Genomic DNA, 20,186 nt, shown 5'->3' on the forward strand with positions numbered 1-20,186 from the left:
CACAATTTGCACACTTGTGATGTGTGAAATGGAGGTATTTGTGGAAAATGAAATTTTGTGGGAGTTATGTTTCTCTAGCTTCTTTTTAGATACAAAGCTCTGCTGGCAGAGTAAACAAATCAGTGTTAGTTCTCATCTCTCAGTCTTTGGTGTATTTTTAATGCAATTTTATTTCTTAATTTTATTTGCTACTTCTCTTTTATTTTTCTTAAAGAGCCTGCTGTTGACGTCTTTGGTTCTCACAATTTGGATGCAAAACAAATCTATTATTGGTGCAATTTCATCATTATTTGTACAATATAGTACTGAAGCAAGCTGAGTGGATTGTAGTAAACAATGAGAAGGTATCTTTACTCAGCACTGGGAACTGACATGCAAACTTTTCTACAACTAATACTCCAAACTGAAATAGGATTTCAGTGCAGCAGAGTGCCATTTAATTGGCAAGCAGACACACATTAGACATAAATAGTCCAGCTCAGTACTAGCATATGTGCTAAACTAGATAATAAAGTGCAACCAGAGAGAAGGACTAGGAATAGAGGAACATATGTGTATATACAGGTTAGACCTCTCTGGTCAGTCCCCGAAGAGGGATTTTGAGGGTACCTGGGGTCATTTCTGGACCCCCTGCTGCTGGCACCCCACGCCACCCAGCCCACAAGCCTGCCAGCTGGCGCCTTACCTCCTGCTGGCCCCACTGCCCTTCCATCATTGCCGTGGCTCCAGGACCCTTTGGGAAGCCGTGCATGTCGTGCTGAGACACTGGGACCCATAGGACAGCCACATGCTACAGATCCCTTCCCCAACGAGCTACTGTGGCTCCCAGCCCCACCGAGCAGCTACACACATGTCTCCCAAACCCCCTGGGCAGACTTGCTGCCACGCACTGGATGGCCCTGCCATCACCCCACTGCCCTGCCAGCCCTTCAGGGATCCTTGCCATTGGCCCTCCATCAGGATTCTCTGATCCTGCAACATCTGTTATGGTCCATGGATGTTGCTGGACCAGAGAATCCCGGTTAAGAGAGTATCAACCTGTATATCTGTGTGTGTGTGTGTGTGTGTGTGTGTGTGTGTGTGTGTGTGTGTGTGTGTGTGTGTTTGTTCAAAATTAACCCTTTGTTACAAATATACACTGAATAAAGGCTATTTTCATGAAAAGCACAATTTTCAGTTAATCCAAATTTTAAGAATTTCTGACTTAGTGTATTAGTATATGATTTGATAATGTCACAAAAACATCAAACATATAATTTCTAGAAAAAATGTAGGGAAAATGATCTCTGGAAAATGTATTTATGTAACTCATAGCTCTGAAAAATAAAAAAGTCACATATTTCCATTAACAGCCATTTTTTTGCAAAACATAATCAAATCTGTTCACAAATAAGCATGAGGGCAAATAACTGTTGGTATCCATAGGCTGTCAAAAATCAAATTCTCCTCACATATTTATCAACTTTAATCCATGAATATACTTCATGTTAAAATGAAAAAGTAAGATAGATAATAGATATTGGGAGTTAAAATTAATCCAGGCCAAATATTCTTGGATGCCAGGAAGGCATCTCCACAGCATTCCTAAACATGTAGACTATTATTTTTTCCAGCAGAGTAGTTTTAAGTTAATTTATTGCATTTTTACAGAGTATAGTCCCATATCTTATTCACAGCCTGTCAGTACAGTGGAAATTACAGCAAACATAATACTAAACATTACAACATAAATATCTGTTTTATCTAATTTGGATTGTGTAATTTTTTAAAGTAAATGAAAGCTTACTTTATTTGTGTCAAAAGCAGATCAGTGTGGCCATTACTTTTTCCTGATAGTACAATGTAAAGGGAGTATAGCTATCAGTCAGGCAATTTCCACTGTAGCTATTAACTCTTTTTTCACTAGAAGAGTTGTTTTCTATTTATTTGAAAAGAACCTAGGGCAGCCACCAAGGACCACTATAAAAGTATTCAAGCATTTGCAGTCCCATTCAAGTGAGATGGAATAGTTGCATACTTAATTTTACTACCACAGAGCTCCGTACAATCCATTGAGGAGAACTGGCATTAAATAATGTTATTCAGCTATTTTATTCCATTAAGAGGAATACATCACAGAGCATTAAACACCACTAAGAAAAGTCCTGCATTTAAATATGGTGTGTATTTATGGTATTTGTTTTGCTCCCTATATCAATTTTCTAGACAATTTACAACAGTATTAGGGAACCAATTGTTAACAATTTTGACAAATCACAGCCTTATAAGACTTTCCTATGAGAAATCTCACTTCTCAAATCTAATTTAGATATGGAGGCAGGAATTAAAGAGCATATTATTTGAGCAAAAAGGTTAGATTTAGACATGGCAAATAGATGGCTAACTATATTAATTTGCTCCATAGATCAATATTTTCCTGCAGCCAGATTATCTCTTTGAGGCATGATTGCAGTAACTGTCAAACTTGTAATGAAAAGTTTACAACTATATTTATTTAAATGGACTTTTGAATTAAATTTTGTTTTACACTTTATTACAACCAATTGCTAGACAAGCTACTGAAAATAGAAATAAAATACAAAAGATACTATGTGTCCTTTCGGAAACACCACAAAAATCATCTGAATAAATGTGTCCCAGACTGCAGACACTAATGCAGTGACAAAGGATTTATACCCCACCATTTTCAGAGTGCTGTTTTAGCGCATATACAGCCCCATTCCCAAACAATGGAGAATAAGGATTGGGCATAAACTTGCAAAAAGTTAGTATCTCCAGAATCTGATGTTCCTTGGTTTGAGTACAAGAGGATTATCATGCTAGAGTGCATTTTGATGAACCTAAAAATCAGTCAATAACCTGATCCCTAGCAATGTCAGTGGAAAATGCTTCAATGCTAACTCAATTTCAATTAATTCAGACATTTAATCAAAGTTAGCATAATTCCTAGAACTAGGGTTTAAGATAATACCAAGAAAGCAGTCTGAAACTCTTAAAGAAACATTTAAATGCTACTGTACTTATGTACTTTACTTTAAAGCTATTGGATGGAGAATCTCTTTCAGAGTCCAAGTATTTTTGTTCAATTTACTGTTGCCAAGAGTTACTGTTCAATCACAATATTATTGTATTGCTACAGAAGCAGCCATCCAGACAACAGAAGGAGCTCAATTAACAAGCATTCTTTCAGAGCTTTGCTAATCTGAGATGCTAGATTAGCAAAGATTAGAGTTTTGCTAGTCACCACTGCTAACCTTACATGTATTTATGATCATTTGGAATAACAGGTCACATAGAAAAGAAACATTGCCACACCACACTGGTTTCCCCATAAGAAGGAAATCATGAGCCTTGGGGAGAGAAGCAATATCTGCTCAATGGAGAAGGACAAAGCCATTAACAGGTAACAAATATATTATCAATCTGCAAAGGGGGAGTTCCTAAATAATCCTAAAATAAAGATTAGGAATTATTAAAATCTTGACTTGTTATTAATTTATCTACTTACACACTTTCTAGGCTTTCCCTAAAATTATGACCTACCCAGTCTACAGCTACTCTAAAAGCACTTAATCACAGCGTAATAAAAAGTGCTGTAAGAAATTTTCATAACAACCCAAAAATAGATGAAACTTCCCTGCTTAAGAATTTAATTACCATCTTGAAATAGGGGCCAATTTCCCCGAGCAGGTCACTGACATTAGCAAAGCTGTCTAAGTTGAGACAAGACGAAGACTGAATATTAAGTGCACTGAATTTTTCTGCCTGTTCTTAACTCAAAACCAAACAAAACTCACCATAGTTTAGGTTCACTTTGAACTTTGTGATGTCAAAGGAGTCATGAATTCAGGAGCATCAAAACCAAAATAGCTTTGCAAAAACTCCTATGAAATGAAGTTATCAAGTTTCACACCTCTCTGACAATAATTAGTAATTAAGTAATCAGAAAAACTGAACATCAACAATATTTTTCAGGCAAGGCTGAAGCTCAGAACTTATTTATAGGTGCAATATGCATCTGCGAAATATGATCGTGTAAAATAGAGGTGGCTGTAAAACAAGCCCACTGAAAATGTGGCCCTTAAGGATAGATAAAACAAAATGGAAAGGGAGACTTTGGGTTACTGGTTTGTTTGTTTGTTACCCTCCCCCCGCCCCCCAAGATATCTCTGCTCTTGTAAAGAGATGCTCTTTTAGGATTAATGACTAAAAAAAAATAGTCTCATTTCAATTCCTTATACACTGAACATTCCCATTCATTTCAGATTATTTAACATTAACAGAAAGCTGTAGACATCAGCATTTTGATTTGTGATTTTGGCATCAAATATTGGGGTATTTAAGAATTCTATACACACAGAATTTGATTTTAAAATCAATTTAGATAGATGTTTTAATATCACATTTGCACCCATCACCAATTAGTGCACAATAAAATAAAACAGTGAGAGTTTTTGGTACAGCATATGAATTTGTATTATTTGAAAACATAGTTCATTGTACAATTAACTAAGATCTAGCTTGTGAACGTTCATTGGTATAAAATATTTCTCATTTTGGGGACACACCAGATGGAATGCAGAGCACAGTGGGACATGCCATTTATCACAATGACAGTGTGTAGGTAGCAGTGATCCTCTCACCACAGGAGGAAGCTAGAACTGCAAATGTGGAGCAGCATTAAAAGCTCTACTAGTGGAGTTTGGCAACCTTGTATTACTCATTAACTGAATCATATTAATTTATTAGCCATATATATCAATGTAATTCACTACAGAACTGTCACCACAAACAGTTTATAATTGTTAGCATTCCCCATGGGCAGAGAAATGTAGCAATTATCTTGAAGCAGTGTGTAGTTCTTTGATTTTTAAAAAAAGATAATAATTCAGTCAAACTAAGTAATGCCAATAACAACAAAGTTGTCCATATGCTTCTTATGAGAAAGGGAGCTTAAAAAAAATCCCTGATTACCAAAAGGGATAATGGGAAACAATGTGAGTGATATTCAGAAGTGAGATGTAAATACACCAATATGCTCACTCTGCTGTATTGATGGAGACAGTTCACTAATCCATATAAATCATATGCTTCCTTTGTGCCAAGGCTATTTTAAATGGGACAAAGAGGATTCACACTACTTTCATTTTTTTTAACAGCAGCCATCAGACATGGCAGTCCTAAATCCCAACTACTGCAGGTGGTAAACGAGTCAACAAGTACGCTGTACATCAACAGGAGGATATGCTTATGTGGCAAGCTACTTCCTCTCAGAATCCAATCAGCTTAGCTTCATAATAAGAACAGAGTTGCTTCTAAAGATTTGGCTTATATATTTTTCTAGTCTGAATAAACACCAGAATTTTCTAAGTTTATCTGAATTTCAAATATTTTAGCCAATGCCACACATTGCTGTTGACTTCCATGCAGCAGAGCCCTGATCCTACATTGTCTTGGCTGCATCTCTCAATAAGCACGTTCTCATTCCTTCTAACCCCTGAGCTCTGCAGACTTTCACAGCAGGTCTTGCAAAGTCTCTGCGAGGCCAAAGACAGCTACTCAACTGCAGTTCAGAAGCAGGTTTGGGACCAGGTATGGGTGGAAATGGAAAGAAAAAATGATTAACAAAAGACAGGTGGGCACTGATTGTGTTGATAAACCACACATTTAATTCTCTGACATACAGATCCTTAATTAAATTGCTGGAAAGACAAATTATTCTTAACATTTTTCTCTGGGCCTACAGAAACAGTGAAAAGCTATTTAATACAGTATTTAAAAGCAAGGAAACACTTAAAGCATTTCTGTTTAATATTCTGATTAAATATTCACTGTCACTAGCTGATATTCAATTCATTATCTACTAATATATTTATAAAATGAAACTATTCCATTTACAAACAACGAGTAGTCCTGTGGCACCTTACAGACAAATTTTATTATATATATAAACTGTAAATGGAAAAAAATGTCTCAGAGGGGTAGCCATGTTGGTCTGTAACTTTAAAAACAGTGAGTAGTCCTGTAGTCAGATGAGATGATCCTGAATGGATTCACCCAGGTTCATTTGATCTGAAGAAGAGGATTTTGCCCACAAAAGCTCATGATACTATACATTTGTTAGTCTGTAAGGTGCCACAGGACTACTCATTTTTTTTAAAGTAATAGACTAACATGGCTACCTCTCTGAGACTTCTATTCCATTTACAGTTAACTTTTAATAAACCAATAAGAAGCTAAGTTAGACTGAAAAAATACACAGGTTTTCAAACAAGATGTTGTGTTTTCTGCCTATGTACTTGCAGCCAAAAACTCAAAGTGAGGAAGTGCAGTATGCCTAATTTAACTGTCTGTTTATTATGTGAAAATGACCATGTAAACTGAGCTGCTATAAGCCAAATGGGTGATGAAATAGTGTCATGTATTACAAGAGGTGAAATGAAGAAAACTGACTCAAGTCTTAAGAAAGTCTTCCTGGAGATGCTGTGATTTTGAATTGATAGAACACTAAGGATATGTCTAGACTACAATGATCTATCGAAATAGGTACGCAAAATGCGCTCTGCAATTTATGTACCTTTTTCCGATATTATTTTCGGAAGAGGCTTTTTTTAAATTTGGCTCATCTACGTAGAAGCAAATTTTGGAAAATCCTCCTCTTTCGGAAAAGCCCTTCTTCCTCACGGAAGAAGGAAGACAGGGCTTCTGAAGGAATGCGTCTGCTCTGCCCCCCCCCCCCCCAAAAAAGCAGAATAGCAGAAGCGTTCCCTGGACGCTACGGAGTTTAGACATAGCCTAAAAGAGGGAGGGGACTAAAATATAAATCAAAGGAGGGTGTGAATCATGTCATTACTGCTGAGGAGCTCATTTTGAAGGAGCAGTGAACAAACAGATTGATATGTCGGAGAAAAAGAAAGACATACTGTCTGACTTAGGAAAATTTCAAAGCTTCAATACTCAAGCATAGAGGCTACGTCTACACTGCCCTCTGTTGTACAAGAAAATATGCAAATGAGGGGAAGCGGTGAATATTGCCATGATTCATTTGCATACTCATTTGCATACAAGTGGCTTTTGCGCAAAAAGGTGCTGTCTACACTGCTCCTTTTTGTGCAAAAACCCTCTCTTGCGCAAGAGCCATTCTTCCTGAAAAAAAGCAGCAGAACATCTCGTGTGCAAAAGCCCCTTGAGCAAAAATGGCAGTTCATTAAGTATGCAAATAAGGCACAGCAATATTCACCGCTTCACCGCATTTGCATATTTTCTTGTGCAACGAGGGCAGTGTAGACGTAGCCTCTATGCTTCAGTATATGCTTGAGATGTAGCCAATGAGTTTTAAAATGTCCCATCTGAATCATGAAGGCAGATTTACGTAGACATCTTTGTGTGTTTGTATAATCCACACACTTAGGGTACGTCTAGGCTACGTCCTTCTTTCGACAGAGGGATGTAAATTAGGCACTTTGAAATTGCAAATGAAGCCAGGATTTGAATTTACCGCACTTCATTTGCATAATCGCGTAGTGGCACTCTTTTGAAAAAGCGCTATTTTGAAATTGAAAACGCAGTTTAGACACAGTTCTTTTGAAAATAGAAGCCTTTTTTGAAAGATCCTGTAAACCTCAAGGCTTCTATTTTTTGAAAGAACTACATCTAGACTGCAGTTTCAATAGCACTACCTCAGCTTGCGGAAGTATGTAATCCACATACCAAGGCTATATCTAGACTGCCCCCTCTTGTGCAAAAAAATATGCAAATGAGGTGAAGCATAGAATATTGCCATGCCTTATCTGCATAATTAATGAGGCTCTGTTTTTGCATAAGAGGCTTTTGCGCAAAAAGGAGCTGTCTACACTGCTCCTCTTTGCACAAAAACCCCCTCTTGTGCAAGAGCTGATCTTCATGAAAAAAAGAACAGTTCTTGCATAAGAGGGAGGCAAAAGCCTCTTACGCAAAAATAGAGCCTCATTAATTATGCAAATGAGGCACAGTGATGTCCCACGCTTTGCCTCATTTACATATTTTTTTGCACAAAAGGGGGCAGCCCTAGCATGGTTCACTGTCCTTTGTCGTAGCACTTAGACCAATTACAGCCAGAGATAAGAACAAAGGAGCTCTCCATCAGAAAGTAATAAGCATCTGGCTTTATAGCTCAAGCTGTAGAGATACATATAGTAAGCTCCAGAGGTTCCTGGTTCAAATCCACCTCCTGGCTATTATATTTGCTTCACCAAGATGAGAGGCTTAGGTTATTTAAGAGGAAAGAGTTCAATGGAGATGGAATCCTGAGGAGGTCCAGAAGAAGAAAAGACACTTAGGCTATGTTACGCTGATTATTTTCAGGAATAACGGCATTGCGCAAGAGGGTTTTTCTTGCGCAAGAAGGGGCAGTGTAGACAGCTCCTTCTGGCGCAAAAGCCTCTTTTGCAAAAATGGTGGCTCATTAGATATGCAAATGAGGCTCGGCGATAATCCACGCTTTGCCTCATTTGCATATTTCTGGCGCAAGATTGCACCAGTGTAGACATAGCCCTAGGGTGGAAATCTACATTGCATGGATAGAGACAGAGAAGAAGAATGAGCTAAAGGAGGAAACCCCAACGTGTGAGGAAAGAATCCTCCCCAACACACTTTCCTAGTCAATGGAAAGAGCAGGTTCTCCTCAGGCTGGGCCAATTGGCTACATTCTCTCCCTAGTTACTCTCCAGCCCTGACTGTTCTCCTCTCCGGCTGATAGCCTATAAGTGCAGCCAGATTGCCCAGCAAACAGGAGAAAGTGTTCTACTTCCCACATAACAGAAAGCTAACACTGTTTTAGAAAAAAATACTTGTCTAGGACACTGTTTAGGACTGTCACTACTTACAGAAAGGAGAGCCCAGGCCAAACAAGTAATGACAGGTATGAGAACGTTAGTACCCAAACTGTCATGTGACCAGGAGACAATGGATTAATACCTCTGATCATCCCTCTGATTCTAGTCTACTACATATCACCCTAGGCGTATAACCACCTCACCTCTTTTGAGAAGCATTAAAATGCAGTGTTCTTACTTCATTTTTTGGAAAAGAGAGAGTACAGAGGGAGAGGAGGCTTCCCATGCTGCTTCTGTCCCCAGCAAAATTTCTCAGCTTCTTCTAGCTGAAAGCTAGTCAATGGGAGCCAATGGATTTTGTTAGGGTGCAGGGGTAGCATATGAAGTCTCCTCCTCTATCTCTAGCATCCAGGGCACAGAAAAGCCAGCTGTTTAAAGAAGCATGAGCTGCTCTGTAATAAGGGTCCTGGCAAGGCAACTGTGGGCCAGATCCGGTGGATTGGCAGGCTCACTGGCTGTATCTTGCCCACCTAGCCTTAACTGAAGGAGAACTCTCATAGATTCAACTTCCCCTTGGAGCACTCCTGTCAAAGGGTATGTCTACACTTGCACCCTAGTTCGGACTAGGGATGCAAACGCAGGCATTCAAAATTGCTAATGAAGTGGGGATTTAAATATCCTGCACTTCATTAGCAAGATCTCGCGGCACGCTAGTTCGAATCACAACTGATTCAAACCAGGAAGTGCACCCCGGGATGCGTTTGGTTCGCCTTAGTTCGAACCAAATCCCTTGGCTTGAACTAATGTTACTCCTAAAAAATTGAGGAGCTGGGGAGGGGAGACAACAGAGCAGAACAGTTCAAAGTACGTAGGGAATACTGTGACCATATAGGCTCTCCTTTGTGTCTCCAAAGGACTTGTAGTCATCACAATACCTCTTCATTCTGAAGAATATCGTAGCAGAAATAATTTTTAAAATTACTTTAATATTTGGTTAAACATGTTTAACTATTTCCAAAACACTGTCCAATAATTTGAAGTTTAATCTTTTGAGTTGATTTATTCTGTGTACTTTTAAAGTATGCCCTTCTACTTTCTGTGGTCAGAGTAGCACAAGAGGACCACACTAAGCCACGTTAATACTATTTTACTATGCACACAAGGCATCCGGGGGTACTAAAACATTACCACTTTAATCTAATATGCCTTTTGCATAATTTTAGACCCTATTTGCAAATGCATTTGTCAACATTTGGCAACAATTTATCAACACTGGTTGCCTCCTGTACATGTTGTCACCAGTAGAGAATAAATAAAACAGAAAATATGAAAACACTTAGCCTGGGAGGAATGGATACTGTTTTTTAGAATTCTAATAAAAAATGTGTTTATGAAAATCAGTCTTCAGAGTGAATACATAATTCTAGATCTTCACTACATTAGAAATGAATTATTAATCACACATTATTATAATTACACAACAGACTGGGACCAACTGAACTGGGGGGATGAATCTAGCAAAATGCTTCCAAATACTGACTGTGTTTAAAGCAATTATTACTGTTAATATTACTTAAAAAATTTATTCCTGCTTCCATAGTGGTATTTTATTATAGCCCAGCGCATCCAGAGAAGTAAAATCCATTGATTTCCACTTAATGCACAATGGGACATAGGACGATATAAGGTCCCAAACCTGAAACTTCCTGTATGTGGGTGGACTTCTGTGCCCACATAGAGTCTTACTGCGCTCAGTGGGACAGCGTAGCAGTCCCCCATGTGCAAGAAATTACAGGATCAAGGCCCACGTTACCACTCTCCAGGCACTCCCTTATGAGCCACCTAATAACTAAAGAGGGGCATATCCCTTTCCATTACAGTCCGTCCCATCAAAATTCTAAATGTCTCCTGCAAGGTGAGAAATGCAACTCTTGTTAAACAGCATGCAAGACTGCTTGTGTCTCAGGGAAGGTCTACAATGTGGGGAAAAGTCAATGTAACCTTGCAATGTGAGTAACGTTAGTAATGTAATTCAAGACAATGTAGCTAAGATCTGTTTACTGAGGGGTCTGCACCACGCTGGATCAATGGGAGAAACATTCCTGTCAAATCCCCTTACTTTTCTCATTCCAGTGGAGTACTGGAGTCGACAGGAAAACAATCAGTGGTTGATATACCAGGTCTTCACTGGACACACTAAATCGACTCGCAGTGGATTGATTGCCACAGTGTTGATCCCACCAGTAGTGGAGACAAGTCCTTGGTAATGATCCAAAATATTCAATGCCCTGGATGTTTCTGGACTGTAATTTGGGAATATCAGTATGATTTCTACAACTGTTATATATTAAGTCATTGTTTACATTCTACTATAATTCATTTGGTTGTGTATTGTTGACCTTATTATCAAATAAACATATACACACTGCACTATCACTTGGTAGCATGGTAACAAGAAGCTTCACTGAAATGTATATTCACTATGCTTTTAATTTACATTGCCTTAAGTAACAGAATAGCAACAACACACTATTAATGATGTAGTATTTTAGGTATATGTATAACCTATAGGTGGTATTATTATTCCATTATTTTATATTGTGGTACTAAATTAAGAGAACTAAAACAGAACTTCATGATCTTCTGAATTTAGTTTTATTCATCCTTTTGATAACCACAGTTTCCATAGTAAATGTGACCAGTTTTATGTCTTCCTAAACTAATGATTTTACATATATACTAGCCTCCCTGTTTATAGCCTATGAGAACTAAAAGACACATGAACCAGAAAGGAAGAAATAAGGCTATTTAAGGTAATGGCTAATATTACCAAGGGGGTGGGGTTTGGTAATAAAATAATGTATCTAATGGAATTTCCTTTAAGGAAATTACACATAATAAAGAATTAAAGTAAAAATCTATTAGATTTTAGTCACTGCAGCATAAAAACACAGTTTTCATGAATACTCAAAAATCCAATAATGTAACCTCCGGTAAAAGTTGAAAAGCCCTGTAGGATATGGCATTTGGATCAATATTAGTTTATTTCAACTGCTGTGCAGTATGAAGAGACCAGGCTCATCATCTGATGGATTTTATTACCTGTCGGGGAGATAAGTCCTGGTGATAACAGGCCTGGGACTCCATGGGGCAGAAGACGTGCGTTTTCTTGTATTGCAACTCCCAGAGAGCGCTTGGGGGGTCTTCCTGGCCGTGAGCTGTTGAAATAAAAATAGGATACATTTTTAATTGAGTGTCTTTTGCATTCAAGTCTTCTAGTTTCTTGCTTTTTAGTCCTGGTTTCCCTTTGTCATAGATTCATTGATGGTTTTGATTGCTATTTAAGGGCTAAGCTAATAATTTTGGCCTAACCTATCAAATTCTCACATTTTTCACATTAGCTAGAGCAGTCTATGAATTGTGGTCAGTGTTCCCTCTAAGTTGCACGGCAGCACAGCTTCAATCAGTCCCACCAAGTCAGAGGCTCAGGGCTTTGTGCATAGAGCTGACTGACTGGGCCGGGCTAATTAATAACCTGTGAAGCTTAGAGGGAACACTGCTTGTGGTTATAATTTTAATACATAATGTAAAGAAATAAAATATCTGTGTATTTATCTATTCCATTCATCCAGTTCTCTAATGCAATTTGTATGTCTGGATTATCATTCTGCAGCTGTCAACAGAGCAAAAGCCATTAGAATCATCTCTTTCCCACACCAAATGATAAAAATATAAGGTTATAATATTTGCAAAGATATTGCCATTTTTCTTTAGCAAAAAAAACTACATTTTACTCAGTTGAATAATAGAGCTTTAGACAAAATGCTATGAAACACTGTATAAAATAAACAAGTTGCAACAACAAATGAGTTTAAAAGAGACAGCATATCCAAGACACTTTTGGTTTGCAAAGAAATTTCAGTTAAAGTTCACTCTATCAACTTTACAGTTGCCAAGCTCTCCACCAATGTAAGACAAACTCTGCGTTTAAAGAAGACACCTTCTAGCACCACTACGCAGAGGTACCATTAGTCTGTTCATTTTTCATACAATGTGCTAGTGTTATTTTGTTTTATTGTACATCGAACTAGCACACAATCATTTTTTCTGGTTTACTATTTTTGCTGTATAACCCCTCCCTACTCTTCTTTCTAGTTTTGTTTTAGGCAGTTTTAAATTTCACTTTATTCATTGTTTTTTCTTGTTAGTGTTTACCCTGTTTTAGCAAGTCTAACCACCAGGCTGGAATGGTTCTGAAACGAAATCTACTGTAATGTCCAGATAGTCACAGAAGGGGGAAGAAAGAGAGGGAAGAGAGAGAGAGAGAGAATATGAGCATGGTACAGGAAACTCAGACTCATTATCTCTTTACTCCAAAAAGAATAGCATTATGCTGGTTTACCAAATAATCTATATAATTTCATTGCTACTAGAACATCATGCTAAATTCAATTAAACATTTTTCAGTTGTACTAGGAATACTTCCCATTTTAATAGACCTTAAATGTAATCTTTTCTCAACATATAAAGTGTTATGTGCCTGCTGTACTCCACCCTACATTTTCATGTCTAAGATACCTATTGACTAGTCTGTCTAGAGATAGTGTACAGTATATTTCACATTAAAGCAGGATGAAAGGTAAAATTACACCTAGATTGCAGGTTTTGATGAATTATAACAAATTGTTATTGTTTCATTCTTTGAAAAGTCGTAGAGACCGGCAGATATCCTGGATGATTGGAAAAAGGCAAATGTAGTGCCCATCTTTAAGAAAGGGAAGAAGGACGATCCAGGAAACTATATGCTGATCAGTTTTACCTCAGTCCCTGGAAAAATCATGGAGGGGATCCTCAAGGAATCCATTTTGAAGCATTTAGAAGAGGGGAAGGTGATCAGGAATAGTCAGCATGGATTTACAAAGGGCAAGTCATGCCTGACCAATCTGATTAACTTCTATGATGAGGTAACTGGCACTGTGGATATAGGGAAGTCAGTGGATGTGATCCTTGACTTTAGCAAGGCTTTTGATACGGTCTCCCACAATATTCTTGCCAGCAAGTTAAGGGAATGTTGATTGGATAAATGGATGGTAAGATGGATTGAAAGATGGCTAGAAGGTTGGGCCCAGCGGGTAGTGATCAATGGCTCGATGTCAGGATGGTGGTCAGTTTCTAGTGGAGTGCCCCAACATTTGGTTCTGGGACTGGTTTTGTTCAACATCTTTATTAATGACCTGGATGAGGGGATGGACTGCACCCTCAGCAAGATTGCAGATGATACTAAGCTAGGGGGAGAGGTAAATACACTGGAGGGCAGGGATAGAGTCCAGAGTGACTTAGATACATTGGAGGATTGGGCCACAAGAAATCTGATGAGGTTCAACAAGGACAAGTGTAGAGTTCTGCACTTGGGACGGAAGAATCCCAAGCATTTTTATAGGCTGTGGACCAGCTGGCTAAGTAACAGTTCTGTAGAAAAGGACCTGGGAATTACAGTGGATGAGAAGCTGGATATAAGCCAGCAGTGTGCCTTTGTAGCCAAGAAGGCTAATGGCATATTAGGTTGCATTAAGAGAAACAATTCCAGTAGATGCAGAGATGTGATTATTCCTCTTATTCGGGTTTGGTGAGGCCACATCTGGACTATTGTGTCCAGTTCTGGGCCCCCAATTACAGGAAGTATGTGGATGCATTGGAGAGGGTCTAGTGGAGGGCTACCAAAATGATTAGGGGGTTGGGGCATATGACCTACAAAGAGAGGCTGAGGGAGGTGGGTCTATTTAGTCTGCAGAAGAGAAGAGTGAGGGGGGATTTGATAGCAGCGTTCAACTTCCTTAAGGGAGGTGCCAAACAGGCTGGACAAAGGCTATTCACAGTAGTGACGGATGGCAGAACAAGGAACAATGGTCTCAAGTTGCGGTGGGAGAGGTCCATGTTGGATATTAGGAAAATCTATTTCACTAGGAGGGTGGTGAAGCACTGGAATGGGTTACCTAGGGAAGTAGTGGAGTCTCCATCCCTAGAGGTGTTTAAGTCTCAGCTTGACAAAGACCTGGCTGGGTTGATTTAGCTGAGATTTGTCCTGCCTTGGGCAGGGGGCTGGACTTGATGACCTTGTGAGGTCTCTTCCAGCTCTATGGTTCTATGATTTATAAAAGTATACATAAAATGTGCCTAATATTCTAAGTACTTTTGACATATATTACAAGAACAAATCCACTAATATTTGCAGCGCTGTTCACTGATGGCCCATAACAAAACTCAGTCCTCAAAAGAATATTTATAAAAGCTTCTCACCTCAACAATGTTTTATATAAATAAGATTAATTTAAAAAAATTTAAATCTGAATATACACAGTTTTGGAGGCAGGAGGAGGATGGTTGGATTTTTGTCACGCTGACATGACTACTCACAAGACTAAATGTTTGCAAGGCCAGAGTCTTAAATATTTCTCAGCTCTTTCTGCAAATACTACAAGCAAAAATGAAACTCATGAATAATTTATCATTAACTAAGCTGCACAAAGTATGAACAGTAAACAAATATAAATACTGAAAAATGAATTCTGGTTTACAGTAAAAGTTTTGCTGACTTTTAAATGACTACTCACAGAAGTAATGTGAGCATGATTTGACCTTAGATATTGCAATACTTTTTTGGTTCTTATGCTCTCCACTATTTCTAACAAGACATAAGAAATCTTTTTTGTTTTGTTAAAAACACCACATATCATTTTTAATCCGTCCATCTCTTTTTAGTGAATAGGGGTATGTCTACACTACCCCGCTAGTTCGAACTAGCGGGGTAATATAGGCATACCGCACTTGCAAATGAAGCCCAGGATTTGAATTTCCCGGGCTTCATTTGCATAAGCAGGGCTCCGCCATTTTTAAATCCCCGCTCGTTCGAACCCTGTGCCGCGCGGCTACACGCGGCACGAACTAGGTAGTTCGAACTAGGTAGTTCGAACCAGGAGGGTAGTGTAGACATACCCTAGCAGAATAGTAATAAAACACCATAAGCCTAGTTACAGTCTTACTTACACACTTCTAACCTTATTGTTTTTAGTGACATTATTTCAAATTTGTAGTAAGAATATAAGAATGGCCAAACTGGGACAGACCAAATATCCACCCAGGCCAGTATCCTGTCTTCAAGCACTGGGCAATACCAGATGTCCCAGAGGAAGTGAACAGAACAGGAAATTGTCAAGCAATCCCCTCTTCTGTCACCCATTCCCAGGCTCTGAAAGAGGCTAGGGACACCACTCCTATTCATCCTGGCTAATAGCCATTGATGTACCTAAACTCAGGAATTTATCTATTTCTTTCTTGAACCCTGTTAAAGTCCTGGTCTTCACAACATCCTCTGGCAAGGATGTGCGCTGTGTGAAGAAAAACTTCCTTTTGTAGTCTAAATAAGTAGTCTAAATAAGATCAAAATCGAGCCAAGTTCATGTTTAATGTACATACAATTATCTAGCTGCTATTTATTATTACTTGTTCCTCACCCATTCAACATCTGCCAAAAACTGTATATGGGATTTTAACACTGCATTCAGTAAGTCTTCATGAAATTAATCACAATGTCCCTGAAGTGGGGAGCCAAGGTAAGGTTTTGTCCTGGCCTACAGGAGGAAGGGTAGCAGTGTTTTACAGGTTTGGGAAGGGGACAGAGGAGTGAAAGCAGAAGCAAAAAGGGTAGGTGTGAGATGAGCAAGGTGATGCTGACTCATCCCTGGGAATATATGAGTGGAAAGCTTTAAAAGTGGCAGGTTCTGATAATAGAAGTCCTTTCTCCATGCAGCAGACAAGGCAACATTAATACTTCCTTCCTTCAAAGTGGAGAATATCAAATCGGTTAGAACCTGCTGTGAGCACTGCACTAGTCATTCATAGGTAGAGTAGGGGTCCTTTTGCCCCAGCCACATCCGATTTCAGAGAGGACTTATTATGGGGAGTAGGGAAGAATGTTAGGGGTATAATGTCAAAACCCATTTTGTAAGTGTGGGGTGGATATACAGTGCAGGTGCCATGTAAGGAAGGCATCCAGTGGTCAGATGAATAGTCTGGAAAAGGAATTGAAAAGGAGGTGCCGGTTAATGGAACAAAATGGAGAGAGGTTGGGGCTCCTACGATTGGTATGACAGGAGCCACTCCTTCCCCTCTTTCAGTCCACAATAACCTTCCTGGATAGTAAGATCCTTGGGTTGGCTGAGTGTTACCTACTAGCCCTGTGCTCTTGGGAGCCAGGGAGTGACATTCATGAAAAACTATCCTCCCACTCTTCCCCTAAGCCTTTGCTAGAATCAGACAAAGCAATGAAAAGGCCAGGGAAGACACACCTAAACTAATTAAGGAAACACCCCAGCCTCATCTGTATTGAAGATGGAACTCATTAGCATATAGAATGGAGACCAGCTCTTCCAAGCAGGAATAACAATGAACTATGGGATACTGAAAGCAGAGAAGCACTGCATGATGGGAAATCTCTATTCCAGATGCTAATGAACCTAGGCCTGCTCACACCCAAATTAGTCATTATCAGACCAATTCTAGTAACGATCCTATTGACATCTAAAATACTCATAGACTCATAGACTTTAAGGTCAGAAGGGACCATTATGATCATCTAGTCTGACCCCCTGCACAATGCAGGCAACAGAATCTCACCCACCCCATCCTAGAATAATCCTCTCACCTATATTTCAGATACTGAAGCCTTCAAATAGTTTGAAGACCCCAAGATGCAGAGAATCCTCCAGCTGTAATCTGTACCCCATGCTACAGAGGGAGGCGAAAAACCTCCAGGGCCTCTGCCAATATACCCCGGAGGAAAATTCCTTCCTGATCCCAAATATGGCGATCAGCTAAACCCTGAGCATGTGGGCAAGACTCACCAGCCAGACACCAAGAAAGTTCTCTAAAGTAACTCCTATCATCCCTCCATTGACCTATTTACCACTGATAATGAATGGTCAATTAGTTACCAAGATTATGTTATCTCATCAAACCATTCCCTTCATAAACCCATCTAGTTTAATCTTGAAGCCAGATAGATCTTTTGCCCCCACTACTTCCCTTGGAAGGCCGTTCCAGAACCTCATTCCTCTAATGGTTAGAAACCTTCGTCTAATCTCAAGTCTAAACTTCCTACTAGCCAGCTTATATCCATTTGTTCTTGTGTCCACATTGGTATTAAGCTTAAATAATTCCTCTCCTTCCTTGGTATTTATCCCTCTAATATATTTAAAGAGAGCAATTATGTCCCCCCTCAGCCTTCTTTTGGTTAAGGTAAACAAGCTAAGCTCCTTTAGACTCCTTTCATAAGACAGGTTTTCCATTCCTCGGATCATCCTAGTGACCCTTCTTTGTACCTGTTCCAGTTTGAATTCATCCTTCTTAAACATGGGAGACCAGAACTGCACACGGTATTCCAAATGGGGTCTCACCAATGCCTTGTATAATGGCACTAACACCTCCTTATTCTCACTGGAAATACCTCGCCTAATACATCCCAAGACCGTATTAGCCTTTTTCATGGCCATGTCACAGTGACGGCTCATAGTCATCCTATAATCAACCAGGACTCCGAGGTCCTTCTCCTCCTCCGTTACTTCCAACTGATGTGTCCCCAGCTTATAACTAAAATTTTTGTTATTAATCCCTAAATGCATAACCTTACACTTCTCACTATTAAATTTCATCCTATTGCTATCACTCCAATTTACAAGGTCATCCAGATCTTCCTATATGATATCCCAATCCTTTTCTGAATACCTCCCAACTTTGTGTCATCCTCAAATTTTATCAGGACACTTCCACTTTTGGTGCCAAGGTCAGCAATAAAAAGATTAAATAAAATTGGCCCCAAAACTGATCCCTGAGGAACTCCTCTACTAACCTTCCTCCAACCTGATAGTTCACCTTTCAGTATGACCTACTGTAGTCTCCCCTTTAACCAGTTGCTTATCCACCTCTCATCTTTCATATTAATCCCTATCTTTTCCAATTTAACCAATAATTCCCCATGCGGTACTATATCAAATGCCTTACTAAAATCGAGGTAGATTAGATCCACTGCATTTCCTTTATCTAAAAAATCTGTTACTTTCTCAAAAACAGGAGATCAGGTTGGTTTGGCACGATCTACCTTTTGTAAAACCATGTTGTAATTTGTCCCAATTGCCATTAACCTCAATGTCTCTAACTACTTTCTCCTTCAAAATTTTACCTAAGATCTTGCATACTACTGGTGTCAAACTAACAGGCCTATAGTTACCCGGGTCACTTTTTTTCCCTTTCTTAAAAATAGGAACTATATTAGCAATTCTCCAGTCAAATGAGTCCAACCCCGGAGTTTAGAGATTTATTAAAAAATTTTGCTAATGGACTTGCAATTTCATGTGCCAGTTCCTTTAATATTCTTGGATGAAGATTATCTGGGCCCCCCGATTTACTCCCATTAAGCTGTTCAAGTTTGGCTTTTACCTCGGATATGGTAATATCTACCTCCATATCCCTAGTCCCATTTGTTATGTTACCATTATCCCTAAGCTCTTCATTAGCCTCATAAAAGACTGAAGCAAAGTATTTGTTTAGATATTGGGCCATTCCTAGATTATACTTAACCTCCACTCCATCCTTAGTAATTAGCGGTCCTACTTCTTTTTTTTTCCTATTTATATGGCTATAAAACCTTTTACTATTGGTTTTAATTCCCTTTGCAAGGTCCAATTCTACCTGACTTTTAGCCTCTCTCACTTTGACCCTACATGCTCTAACCTCAATAAGGTAGCTTTCTTTACTGATCCCTCCCATCTTCCATTCCTTATATGCTTTCTGCTTTTTCTTAATCACCTCTCTGAGATGCTTGCTCATCCAGCTTGGTCTAACACACCTGCCTATAAAATTTTTCCCTTTTCTTGGGATACAGGCTTCTGACAGCTTGTGCAACTTTTACTTAAAATAATCCCAGGCCTCCTCCACCTCACAATTCGTAATTTCTTTAGTCCAATCAACTTCCCTAACTAATTTCCTTAATTTATTAAAGTTAGCCCTTTTGAAATAAAAAACCCTAGTCTCAGATTTATTTTTGTTTATCCTTCCATTTAATTTGAACTGAATTAGCTCATGATCACTCGAGCCAAGGTTGTCCCCTACAACCATTTCATCTATGAGGTCCTCACTACTCCCCAAATCAAATGTAAAATAGCATTCCCCCCTTGTTGGTTCAGCAACTACTTGATGAAGGAATTCATCAGCTATCACATCTAGGAAAATCTGAGCCCTATTATTATTACTAGCACTTGTTCTGCAGTCTATATCTGGAAAGTTGAAATCTCCCATGATTACGCAGTTTCCATGAGTATT

General features: G+C 39.0%; 1 protein-coding gene across 7 annotated transcripts in view; it reads right to left on the reverse strand.

The window, feature by feature from the left end:
- The window catches only part of DACH2 (dachshund family transcription factor 2), a 673,528-nt gene that overhangs the window by 314,802 nt on the left and 338,540 nt on the right, over window positions 1–20,186 (reverse strand). For all 7 annotated transcript variants that reach the window (XM_006115313.3, XM_014569659.3, XM_014569658.3 and 4 more), the window contains exon 2: window positions 11,916–12,031. In XM_006115313.3, the coding sequence (XP_006115375.2) occupies window positions 11,916–12,031 (116 nt within the window). The remainder of the gene's footprint in view (window positions 1–11,915; window positions 12,032–20,186) is intronic.

The sequence above is a fragment of the Pelodiscus sinensis genome, chromosome 13, assembly GCF_049634645.1.
Source record: "Pelodiscus sinensis isolate JC-2024 chromosome 13, ASM4963464v1, whole genome shotgun sequence".
Lineage (NCBI taxonomy): Eukaryota > Metazoa > Chordata > Testudines > Trionychidae > Pelodiscus > Pelodiscus sinensis.